The 12,772-nt window shown below is 38.0% G+C and overlaps 1 protein-coding gene across 1 annotated transcript in view; it reads left to right on the top strand.

The window, feature by feature from the left end:
• The window catches only part of rpa1 (replication protein A1), a 39,341-nt gene extending 26,923 nt beyond the window's left edge, over positions 1–12,418 (top strand). Inside the window, exons 14-17 of the mRNA XM_053646857.1 lie at positions 4,994–5,170; positions 5,950–6,057; positions 6,322–6,408; positions 11,706–12,418. Of these exons, the coding sequence (XP_053502832.1) occupies positions 4,994–5,170; positions 5,950–6,057; positions 6,322–6,408; positions 11,706–11,810 (477 nt within the window). The 3' untranslated portion in view covers positions 11,811–12,418. The remainder of the gene's footprint in view (positions 1–4,993; positions 5,171–5,949; positions 6,058–6,321; positions 6,409–11,705) is intronic.
• Positions 12,419–12,772: the final 354 nt, after the last annotated feature.

The raw sequence follows: 12,772 nt of genomic DNA, 5'->3' as shown, positions 1-12,772 counted from the left end.
GTTTTGGTATAATATGCATGTTTTTCTAGAGTAGAGATATCAAAGTATGTTATGGACAGAAAAGCTCAATTTTGGTCAAAACCCGATTTGAATATTTCCACTGCAACAGCCAGCAGTTTTTTGAAGACTACTACACATACAGTATGTATTATGATTTATTCATGACTAAGGTTCCTGAGCTGGTCGTCACTTGAGAGATTTGAGAATATTTGTTTATATGTCTGGCAAATGTTGAAGAGTTGCGTGATTGCATCCTCATTCATTACTGCAAACCATCCGGTAGACAATCCTACAGTAGTATCGTAGGTGTGAAGACTGTTCTTACACTTCAATTTCAGATTGATGATTTGCATGCTGTTTTGGTTATGTACCATTGAAAGAATACTGAGGAAAGATCTTTGTGAGTGTTGTGAGAAGGGCTGTAGCACTACATCTAAATAATTGAGAGAGCTCTAATTTCTAATTTTAAGCAGTGAAGGGAAATCCACAGTATTAAAAAAATATGTTGGCAAATTCACCTCAACTCATGTCCATGCCTGCTTCACATTCAGGCATTTTCCAAGGTAGCGTCACATGATTTTATTTATTTATTTATTTTTTTCAAGACCAATATGTATTGATATGTTTTATGCAAATGCCAGTAAATCCATGGACCCTTTATATAGGCTTCCTTTACGACTCCAGCTAACACTGTGCACTTTATCGTTTCAGGGTTGTTGTTTTTTCAAACAGCTTGTTTCCAGTGTCAGTAGTTGAACATAAGAATGTGTTTTTATTTTGAAGGATGAGGGATCTGAATGTGAAGGCAGAAGAAAGGATGGCCAAAGATGAGAGAGAATAAAGAATCATCAGGTGCAGAACAGAGAAGTGAGATATTAAAGGGGAGTATTTGCAGAGGGATATCTTCAGAAGCTGCAAAGTAAAGCTTCCCAATATCACAGTGAAGAGATGCGTGAATGGGGGGGATGCTTTCAAATAAGTTGGAGCTGAATTATTGAAGAGAAAACCAAACGGGGTGCTGTTGTTTATATATTGTAGCTCTCAGAAGAGTTTGGGACATATTTAAAGTTATATTGAAATACTGACAGCTGTAAAAAGGAAAGGATCTTGAAGCCATTTCCTTGTGTTAAATTGTTAAAGTTACCTGACCAACACTGGCTATTGGTCATTTAGCAGACACTGTTATCCAGAGCAATTTGCGTTACATGCTAACAGTGAGAGCAGGGAATCTGCAAAGGTACCTAGCAAGAAAGACTAGTTTTTACAAGTGCTAGGAAGGTTTTTAAAAAATTGTCACTACCTAGACCAATAAAAAGTAGTGGGAAAAGCCCATTACAAGCATAGCTGCTTAAATATTGGAAGTGAGTTAAAGAAGTAATATGAGACAATAAATGCAAGTTTAAAAATAAAAGTGCTGCTAATAAGGTTTTATCCTTGGTAGTGTCTACAGCGGAAGTGTCTTTTGCCCTTTGCAGTGAGGAAACTCAAGTTACAGAGCCCAAACACGTCACTACTTCTTGTTTCTGCACTTATGTCCAGCATTTAGTGAAATAAGCTTAAGAGCTGCATTAGTGCAAGTGTGAATGTTCACACTCCTCTCAGTCTTCTCTTTTCTGCATGGAAACAAAGAATTTCAATCCTTATCCTTGTCTTGCATTCATGACTGACCCAAAATGGTCATGTCTAATGTACATGGAACCCTGGTTAAATAAGAAATAAAACACAAAACTGCGCGTCTTTTTTAAAAAAACAAAAAAAAACAAAAAAAAAACCCTCTCCCCTTTAAGTTAGACTCTTTCCACTCTTTCCCATGACCCTGGACTCACTCACTGAAACGCAGGTTTCCATCTGCACTAATGCTTTCCTATATTTTACTGGAATAAAAGGTCAAGCCATTGAAAACACCTGTAATTAATGATGCTTGTTCCAGTTCTTGTATTGTCTCCCATTGCCACAATTCCATGTTGGCCTTTTGACATTCAGATAATGCCAATTGGAGCCCTTTCATGCTAATATATTAATATTTCCTGTGCTCCTACTTTAAACATCAAATGGATTTCTACAAATGGCTCTCATATCGCCATAAAAGCCAGCCATTATAACAGCCAGTAATGTATTTCTGCCTCTCTTTTTTTCTCCATTTTCTGTCCTAATTTTGTGGTAACGTGAATGAAAACAATTATATAATTATAACAATTATCTAGCCATTCACTTTATTAATTACTGCTTTTTAAAGTCTGAAATGTTGAGATTCCCCAACACCAACTGAAATAACAGTCATTTACAGCGAAATTCTGTCTGAGTACACAGCTATTTTCCCTCTGGCTTGTGGCATTGTCACTCAGCAGTTCCCGGGAGCTGTGCATTTATTCGAAGCAATGCAGAATATCAATTCTGCCACTTTTAGAAGCTAATTGGGGTCAAATATCCAAAGTGTAGTAACAGAGTGGTCAGCGTTAAACCTGTGCACGTTGCGAGAAATCAATTCTGTTAGCAGCAAGCTTTCACGTTCTGCTTTTCTTCTTTATTTCTTTAGAAAACGTCTGATTAAGGCTTTGCCTGAAACGTGTGCGGAGTAAACATAGATGGAGGTCCTGAAAGGCAAAGTGTCCTTTGAATGTTCTTGAGAGTTAAATTTACACTGTAATTGATGCTCAAGAGTAACAGATTATACAAAGAGTGAATTTGAAGTATGCTGTATGTCCGCTGGGCGAATAATATCATATTGGTTATTGGAATATGTTGCTTTGGTTTGCCTTCCTCTAAGATGCTCACGGTTCCTGTTCTTAAGAGTGATGGCGATTATGGTCATTATCCAGTGACCAACAACTTCCCCCAGATGCCGGACAGATCTGTGAGCCTGGCTCGAGTTTGAAACGGCACGCTGTCCTTAGCTGGCTGTCTTCATTTATTCCAGTCACTTCTAGTTAGAGAGAAGTAAAAGAAGCAGCAATGCAGCATGGCTCTTCTCATCAGCAGCCTTAGTGCCACTCCAGTTTGAATTAGTTGTCTGGGATTTTCTTTATTAGTTTGAGCTCTGAGCTGCCACTTTCGTGCCCACCAGGCATTTTTCACAACCCCCCCCCCCCCCTTTTTATTCCAGAGCAGTGTTTTGGTTTTTACATTTTCTACTTTTTTAATATTTTAATATTTGCTTAACACAAATGACGAATTTACCGTGTTCCCCTTATGCACAGTTAACAAACATATTGGCATTTGTGATGTGTGGCACTTGTCAGCATTTTTACACATTTATTTATCACCATGTTCAGTGTAATCTTTGATTAATGGAGTAAGCTTAATGTAATGTAAATAAGAGTGCAGTTTTACAGCACTGCTGCACAGTAAATAGCACTGTCTCATGTTTCATTAAATCTATTCCAGTATGCATGGTGGACACATCAGAGATTCATTAGCTTCATTACTCAGAGTTCCAATATGCTTTCCTAGTTCCATGTTTTGGTTGGCCAGAAACCTAAATGACCAAAAAGCGTTCGCTAATGTAATATATGGCAAATTACTGGGTGTCCAAAAAGTATTCATACATACAGTCTGCCAGCACCACAGCGGTTGTGTCTCCGTCAGCGGATGTTTGTGGACGTCCACTTCTCGGTCAGTCCACAACACTTCCAGTCTTTATGATTTTGTTAACAAGTTTGGCAGTAGTGTTGTGTGTGTGATGTGCTTGCCATGTTTCCTGTTGAAGTCCATCGCAACCTTGCGACCGCTTCCTGATCCAGCCAAGAGAATGATTTCAGTATTTCCTTTTTGTCAAAGGTGTTCTTAAAGGCTATCTGAAATTTTTTTATATATATAATAACTAAACATGATCATTTTTGGAAAACATTTTGCTGAAAAGTGTTAATTGCCCCTATGTATGCCGTCTTTTGGGACACCCCGTAGTTTGCTAGTTAAATGCATTTAATACAGATTTTTCCATTATTATTCTAATAAAGTTTCTAATGTAGCACATTGTGTTTGTACTCATGACACAAAGTCATGGGCCAACATTCTGGCCATGAGATATGCTGTTCTCTCCTGGTATTGCACATCAAAGATACAGTCTGGCTAGTGTCTTTATTTTCTCTTATGTTTATCCATGAGGTGGCTGAGTAATCAAGCAAAATGAAGTCAAGCAAAGCCATCATATAACCAGTCCGTACAGGAGTTTTTTTGTGGTCGTAACACCCAAAAATGCTTGATTTTTGCTTCAGCTTTTTTAAAAAATTTTTGGGGGAGTTTCTTTGCGGAAAACTGTTTGAATTGACTAAATTGCAGTTGCATGAAATTGTTTTGCACGGTCTTTTGCAGTGATATCTGTTGGTAAATAATGTAGACCTTTTAGAAGAGGGCTTTGACCGAATGTGTGTTGTGATGACATCACATGACATGACGTCTTGCCCCGAATTTGCGGAAAATCTGCAGCAATTTAGAAAAATATTGCGGCGTTCGCTTGATTTCTGCGTTAATTTCTGTGACTGCAAAATCGCGAAATCCTGGAGGGACTGATATAACTTGTCCGCTTAATACACACAGTGTAGACACACTACTTGGTTCTGGTTCATTAAAGGTTGTCTGTCGTACGTGCTTGCTTATTAATCCACCTATTAAAAACGATCTACCAACAGTAAATCATACCTCAGCTGATGTGTGTAGTGCAGCAAGTGGAGGGATGTGGAATGAATAACATGTGCTTGTAGTTACAGTGTTGAGGTGCATCACCACTGAAATGAATTGCGTTTAAACATAATGAAAACCACATACCAAGTGAAAATTGTTATTTAGTGATAGTCAGTCAGAAGTGTTTGTTTTTCTTTTCATGGTTTTAGAACCTACTAACCTACTTGTCTGCCAGGCAAGTATGAATTCAACACACATAATCTGCTTATCCTACTGATTTGTCCACCCTTGTCCTGTGTGATGGTACAGTCTTCTCTATGTGCTGATCTCTCTCTTTCTCTCTCTCTCTCTCTCTCTCGCTCGCTCGCTCTAGGCTGATTACTTTACCTGTATTGCCACCATTGTGTACATGAGGAAGGAGAACTCTCTGTATCAGGCCTGTCCCAGCAAGGATTGCAACAAAAAGGTGGTGGACCAGCAGAATGGCATGTACCGCTGTGAGAAGTGTGACAAAGAGTTTCCTGACTTCAAATATCGTCTCATGCTCTCTGTAAGTCAAGCTCTCTTTCACTCCCACCTACCTATTACTGTTATCTTCTCATAAGCAAAAAAAAAAAAAAACCTGCTCCTTTATTTTTTATTTTTTTTATTTTTTTTAAACACACATGGAAAAAGCACAATGAGATTTTTATGAATACCTTCACATTGACCAATGTGATGCTACATTATATTCTTCAGCACTGGTGCAGTTTTTTAAAAAAAAAGCAGTTCCAGCTTTTTTTTTTCATGCAGGTAAAACCTCATCAACCAGTAAGTGTGGGAGTGATAAGTTATTATTGTATACTTTGGTCTCCTGTATAAGTAGATATTGACAGGCACACTGTATCACTCAGCTCCACCTCTCAAACTTGTGCTCATTGCTGCTTATGTGTAGGTTTCTTTCTACAGATGATGGCAACAATACTGCTATCAAAACTACCCATTGTGATGGGTTGCAAAAATGTTGAATATTGCACACTTTCAGAATATTTAGTGCACTGGTTTCTCCACTCGCTCAGCTTTGTGTTCATTTTCCTATAAAAGGTGCATTGTAAAGTCTTCCTCAGTGCAAGTGTGTCCCCTGTAATAAAAATATTTACTCATTATTTCGAATTAGTCATTTTTGGTCCTACAGTACATTGTGGTTCTACATAATGCTGTACTTAAAAATGAATGTTTACACTGAGTGTAGCTCCTGCATGTCAGGTCTGATTTCTCAACAAGCCCTACCTCGAGTAGTTAATCAACCTGTTAAAATGTGGATTAATAGTTTGTTTTCTGTCTTTCCAGGCGAATATTGCAGATTTTGGAGATAATCAGTGGGTGATGTGCTTTCAAGACAGTGCTGAGGCCATCCTGGGCCAGAAATCAGATTACATTGGCCAACTCAAGGACTCTGTGAGTTTGTCCCTCTGGTATTCTCTTTGCTACAGCCATATTCTCATTCTCTGATGTTCCCAGTGCAATACAAAGCCTCTACAGGACGCTCAGTTTTGACAGTCTGTGGTACATCAGTGAGTGTTCAGCACTAAACTGGTTCTATGAGGTCTTAGTTCATTAGAATAGATTGACTGAAGTTGCTCCTACACACGATTCAGTCTTGACCAATTAACTTTGTTTCTCAGTAAATTTTATTACTTCTCCTTTTATATTTTTGCGCAGAATGAGGCTGCCTTTGATGAGGTCTTCCAGCACGCCAATTTCAGCACTTTTGTCTTCCGTAACCGAGTGAAATTGGAGACCTACAATGTGAGTACATATTTAATTGGGCATCATTTTTGAGCACATCACTTAACCAGGGAACTGAAGTTGTGAAGTTGCTCGTTATTCCACCAAACCCACCCCTGCATGCTCTTTTCTTTTCTTTTTTTTTTTGGTCATAGTTCTTGCTGTGAATTTTTTTTTACAATTTTGTCAATTTGTTCTAGTCCAAAATCTGAGTAAAATTGCTAAAGTGGAAGAAGGTATTTTCCTTTTAACTGAACATAAGCATCACTGTGTGTGGTGCACTTATGTATACAACAATAATGACTACCATAGAATTGTCACCATTCGTGTATCTACACCTGGCTATGCACTAATGGTGGAGTAGAAGTGTCGTCGTGTATCAGCAAGGGGCTGTTACTCCTTAGGCTGTATGGGGAAATGTAAAGTGGATTTGTTTGGGTTGCTGCATCATGAAGGCTGTGGAGCCTTCAGTGGTGTTTAAGGCCTGGTATCATTTGTGTGGGATGAAAAAGTTGTGGAGGAGAGGGAAGCAAGTGGAGTTTTATCTCCACTTCTATTAATATGTGCATGTTTATCCCATGCTTATGATCTCAAGTCCATCAGACATTTAGATTCTTTGGTGCTAAATTGTCTGTAACTTTGACTACACCTGCAAAAAACAGCAAAATACACATAGTGTAGGTTCAAAGTCAGATATACATTGTACATGGTACCAAAGATCTGTCTGAGTCTGCTGAATAAAGAACACCCACCACAATGCTGTTTGATGGAGCACTGCACACATTCATATCAGCATAAGTGCATTATTAATGCAGGATGTTATTTATGAATAAAATATGACCAAGTCAAATAAAAGAAACATAGTCTGAATGAGTTTCCCTTCATGGTATGAGTTGGGTTCATGGGAAAACATTCATCTCTTCATTCATTTGTTGGAGGCCATGTTCAGTCATGTTGAATCCATCAAGAGGTCATATAAGTTACCAATTCCTTGGCCAACATAATATGAGAATGTTTTCTGATTGATTGATAAATTTGCAGTACATTTGAACAACTGCATAAGGTAGGAGGCGATTAATAAACATGACTCAACCTGGGAAATCACGCTTCCACTGATGGTCACATTAGCCATAAATTATGTCATGAGGTCAACACTGGAGTATAATGTGGTGTCCCTGTACTTTGGCGTTTCTCTGTTGGACTGATTTCTCTGTTGTTCCACATCATTTTCCATCCAATGTGTTTTAGTCTAAGTTTAGTGACCTAGTGCCTTAACATTTACTGCCAACTATTTTTATTTGTTGCAGCCCTATATTCAGTCTGCCTCTATACAATCATGTGGAAAAAATAAGTACACCCCAATGGAAAGCAAACATTTGATCATCTTTGAAACAGTGCCTTTTAATGAAGTTGATATATTTGAAAAAGCTGTTTTTCATTTTTTGTTCTGTTCAATCATTTATTCAACAGAAATATCAGTAGATGTGATATTCTTCTGTGGAAAAGGTTGAGTACACCCTTGGCCTTGACCATGCTTCCCAGTTGGTATAAGGTGCTACTCCTGAAAATCTGTCTTTATTCTGTGCCACACATGTATGCTGTTACTTTGATTCATCTTTGCTTAAATGCTCATTGGCAAACTGTAGTCTTGCAAAGGCTTTTTCCTGGCACGCCTCCCCTACAGACCAAATTTGTGCAATCTCTTTCTGATTGTAGAAACATGCACTTTGACGCCAACAGTTGCAACACTTACTAGCAGATCCTGTGATTAAATTTTGGGGTTCTTGGAGACTGTTTTGCATCAGACGGTCTGCTCTTGGGCTGAATTTTGCTGGGATGGCCAGTCCTGGACAAATTGGCAGTCATTTGAAATCTGTGCCATTTGTTGTTGACTTTCCTTACAGTGGAATAATGGATTTTAAATCATTTGGGGATATTTTAAATCCCTTGCCAGACTCATAGATATCCACAACCTTTCTTCTGAAGGCCTTATGGAACTCTTTAGATCTTGAAATGACAACACCACACACCTCGACAGCAAAGGCAACACCAGACACTAGATATGAGAGGGGTATAAATAAGACAGGTTCCACATGCACTCCCTAAGCAGGTTCTATTCACTGGCACTGAATTCTGAACACCTGATTGTAATTTTATGTAGCTGAGAAACATCAGCTTAACAGGTGAAGGGTTTACCATTTCAAAATACATTGCTTCAAAAGATGCAAGTATGTGTATACATTTATCAATTGGTGGTACAGCACAGCTCACAGAAGGTGTCATGGTCTCGCTCGATTTCCCAGGCACATATAAATTTAACTTTCAAATAGGAGTATAAACCTCCAGTGAAATGCTGTTACTCAGGATAACTTTTAACCTCCCTGGGTGGTTACTACTGTGTGTTGCTTTGTTCACAGGCTTTCAGTTTTCTCTCTAGATCTTTTTATTAATTAAGTTTTTATCCCAGTAACTAGCTGAACCGCCATCTGCCAATCTGCTTGGGGAAGAGGCTAATTTATTTTCAGTGACTATTTCAATCGTGAATAGTCTTCATGCCTACTAGTAGTAATCTCATTGCAAAGCAAACACAATAAAACATTCCTGTTGATGTTAGAGACCATGGAGTTCGCTAAGGATGTTATGTGAGCCTGCTTCACTGCTCACTATTGTGTTGTGGTTTTTAGACCTTCTTTGATTGCAGGTAGTAAGTTTGTACCTGGGCAGAAAGAACTACTACCAAGTACCAGGATTGTAAAATTATTTAGGGAATTATCTATGCTTGTTTGTGCGCTGTGCGTATGTTCAGGTTTTATCAAAGTCTAACTAGAGCAAGTGGGTCGTTACTTGGCAACTGTAAAATGCCCTTGAAGCCATCTCCTTGAAAAATAGTGCAAGGTATAGCTCAGATTCTGTGCTAAATAATGCTGGTGGTATACTTTTAAAGATTAAAGAACTAAATGGAAAAAGACCATCCACTGAACTTGTATTTGTTGGTACATTCAGAAAAGGCTGTGAGCAGAGCAGACTCCATAACGAAGCACTGTGGCCAGGGCGACTTTGCTGTAGATATTTGAACCTTTGCTACAGTGATGCTGGAGCCACATTATAAGCACATATTTCTGCTTTCTTGACTAAATCGGCAAATAAAATTTGCCTTGTGGAAAAGCCCATTCACTTAATTTAGGTCACCTGTGAATACATGGGCTTTGGGATTTTGAGCTAATAGAAACAAGTCTGTGGGACTGCTGTCTGTAGTTAGTAAAAATATATTTAAGACAACACTAAACTTCTGAAATTTTTCCTGTTTGCTTGGTACTACAGTTACTCATACTTTCTCTCCAAAATCACATACCATAATTACTGACTGTAATCTCTTGATTTTAAATTTGATATAGTGTAGTGAAAACCTGGGCTTGTAGTAGACTCTTATCTGTCAGAACAAACATTCTGTACTGATCACATGTTGGGATCACATGATCAGTTATTGTTTTTGCTATCAAGAACTATCAAGTCTGGATTGGGGGAAATGTTTGCAAAAAGGTTGAATTTCCTTTGTTTTTATATTAGTATTTTCTGTGTCGACAGCAACGTCTTTCAGTAATTAAAAAAAAAACACAGGGTAGAGCTATCACAATTTGCCCCTTGTCAAAGTCGCTCAGATCCTTACGCTTTCCCGTTTTTCCTGCTTCCAACACATCAACTTCAAGAACTGACTGTTCATTTGCTACCTAATACCCCTTGACAGGTGACACTGTAACGAGATGATCAGTGTTATTCACTTCACCTGTCAGTGGTTTTAATGTTATGGCTGATCAGTTTATTGAATATTTGTCAGTAAAGTAATACAGTAATATTTTCTACTAGTAAATATTGTTCACTACAGTTGTAGATAGTTTAAAATCGTGTACAAAGTCAACCGTGAACCAGATTGCAAACATCTTGTGCACTCAGCTGGTTTATTATCAGTCTAAACTTTTCTGCTGATTGCAGTTAAAGATAGTCTCAATCAACACTTTTTATCATTTATGCTGTTTTAATTGAATTGTTCCAAATAGTAGTGCTCTGTAAAGGGCTTGGAAGGGGTAATATTTAGAATTTTGTTCTGGAGTTTTTGGGTTGCTTTTTAAAACGGACATTGCAACCCTGAACAACAACAAAATGGCACAAAGCGGTATACAATACAAAAATGTAGAGAAGATGAAGTTTGGTGTACTTGAATTTCCCCTTGACTACAAATGACTTGCAGTGCAGTGACGCAGACAGCCATTTGTTATTTGACAAATTCACTGGCTGAAGATGCAGTACTTAGCAGCTCATGCACACGGCAGCATCTAAAAACTACTACACCTTTCTGACTCTATGTTTGTATTATAAGTAGGGGCAGTGGTGGCTCAGTGGTTAAAGGCTCTGGATTACTGATCAGAAGGACAGGAGTTCAAGCCCCAGCACTGCCAAGCTACCACTGTTGGGTCCTAGGGCAAGGCCCTTAACCCTCAACTGCTCAGATGTATAAGTAAATGTAATAAATGTAAGGGCGTATGCCAAATGCCATAAATGTAATGTAAATATTATAAGAAGTGTATCATCAGATTATGTTAACAAGTATGTGGTAGAGTGGCAGGTAAGCTCTGTCTAAAGTTTTATATTATTGCTCAGGGAAATTTGTATGTAGTAGCACATTAGTATCCAGATTCTCAGACTGCATAATACTGTAATGAAATTGGTTTATATACCAGGCTTGGTGGTGACTTTGCCTCTCTGTTCAGTAAAGGGGGGGGAAAACGGCAAAAAGAGAACCTCCATATAAAAACATTGTTGGTCTGTTCGTTTACATGTTGACTGCTTGTTGGTTGCAATGGCGTATTATGGACAACTCTTGTAATATAAGTAAGATCTTTATAGGAGTGGATGTATGGTAAGTTTTGTGATTTATAATAAGCAAAAAAAATAAGGTATCATAATACGTTTTTAAATTTATGAATGAAATTTATTAATTTAACAATTACACACTGACCATAAGCGGTTGATTTGGTAGTTTGGTGCTGATTGAATTGTTTACAGAATATTTTACATACTTTTACAGATTTTCTTCCGCCCATCTTTTCAGTGTTACTTTAACCTCTACAGAAACAAATGGTTAAACTTAGTTTTTCATAGGTTTTTTTTTTTCCAAATGCGGTTTTTAATTGTTTGCAGTTCGTTGTGATGCATATCCTGTTTTGTAGAAATATCAAATGATATTTTTTGTCATATCATTATGCTTATCAACGTTTAAGAATAATGAGCATCTGCTGATGTGGTGTGTTCTCTTTGTTTAGGATGAATCTCGCATTAAAGTAACGGTGATGGAGGCCAAGCCTGTGGATCACAAGGAATACAGCAAGAGGCTGATCATGAATATCAGGAAGCATGCAGCAAATTAGGAACACTGGTACTTTTCTATAAGCACTTCAGTATTTGACTTGCAGTATACATGTGTCTCTTTGTGCTGTCTTTCCTTTACTTGGTTATTTTTGTTTTGTTATTAAAGTATAATTCATAGTCCCTCTACTACAGAATTTTTTTTTTTTTTTTTTATAAATATGAAATAAATGCTTATTTTGGACTGAGGAGCACTGCAGGTCAGATGTGGTTTGGCTTGTGCAGATTTCCCTACATGTTAACAGTTAGCTGTGGGTGGTTAATTAGAAAATGCTGACCTTTTAGTGTATGAATGATTAAGAGAAGGGAAGGGAACTGTATAAGAAGGTCTGGTGGCATCATACCGGTCAGTATGTATGCTCGCAAAGTTGTGTCCGCATTTAAGCGGGCAGAAGTAAATCCAGTGCCCTTTCCTAATGTTTTGTTTCATCAGGCCAGTCAGTAGGCTTCCTGTCTCTGAGCTCGCCTTGCTTAGACCTGCACAGTTTAAGGTCAGAGTGACTTCCCAGAGACAGAAGCACTCTGTACATGTAGATATTTTTCTCTATTTTTTGTTTTATGGAAAACTAAAGTTTAACCAACACAAGAAATAAAGATTTTGAAGACTCTGGTATTGAGTAGTTTTCTTAATTGATTTTAAGAGAATTTCTGCATGCACACACATCACATTTTGTACTGGCCACTTTTAACAGATTTTCTGTATTTTAAGCTAGAGGTAATGAATTGTTTCTCAATACACATGCACAAATTCTTCTATTGTAGCCATATGTGCCCTAGGAGGGCTGAGTCTCACTAAGAGCTATAAAACAGTTTCCAATAATCCCCTTTAACACTCTAGGTCAATGACTCTTTGTACTATGTCCATGTCCCTCTCAGTGTATTGTATCTAAAATGGTACTCGTATATAAAGGACCGTCTTTTCTAAATGCATCTTTTAAAGATCTTGCATGTTTTTCAGTGCTTC

This window comes from Ictalurus furcatus, chromosome 17 (assembly GCF_023375685.1).
Source record: "Ictalurus furcatus strain D&B chromosome 17, Billie_1.0, whole genome shotgun sequence".
Lineage (NCBI taxonomy): Eukaryota > Metazoa > Chordata > Actinopteri > Siluriformes > Ictaluridae > Ictalurus > Ictalurus furcatus.
The sequence above is the reverse complement of the archived record's forward strand: the minus strand, read 5'-3'. Positions and strand labels throughout refer to the sequence as shown.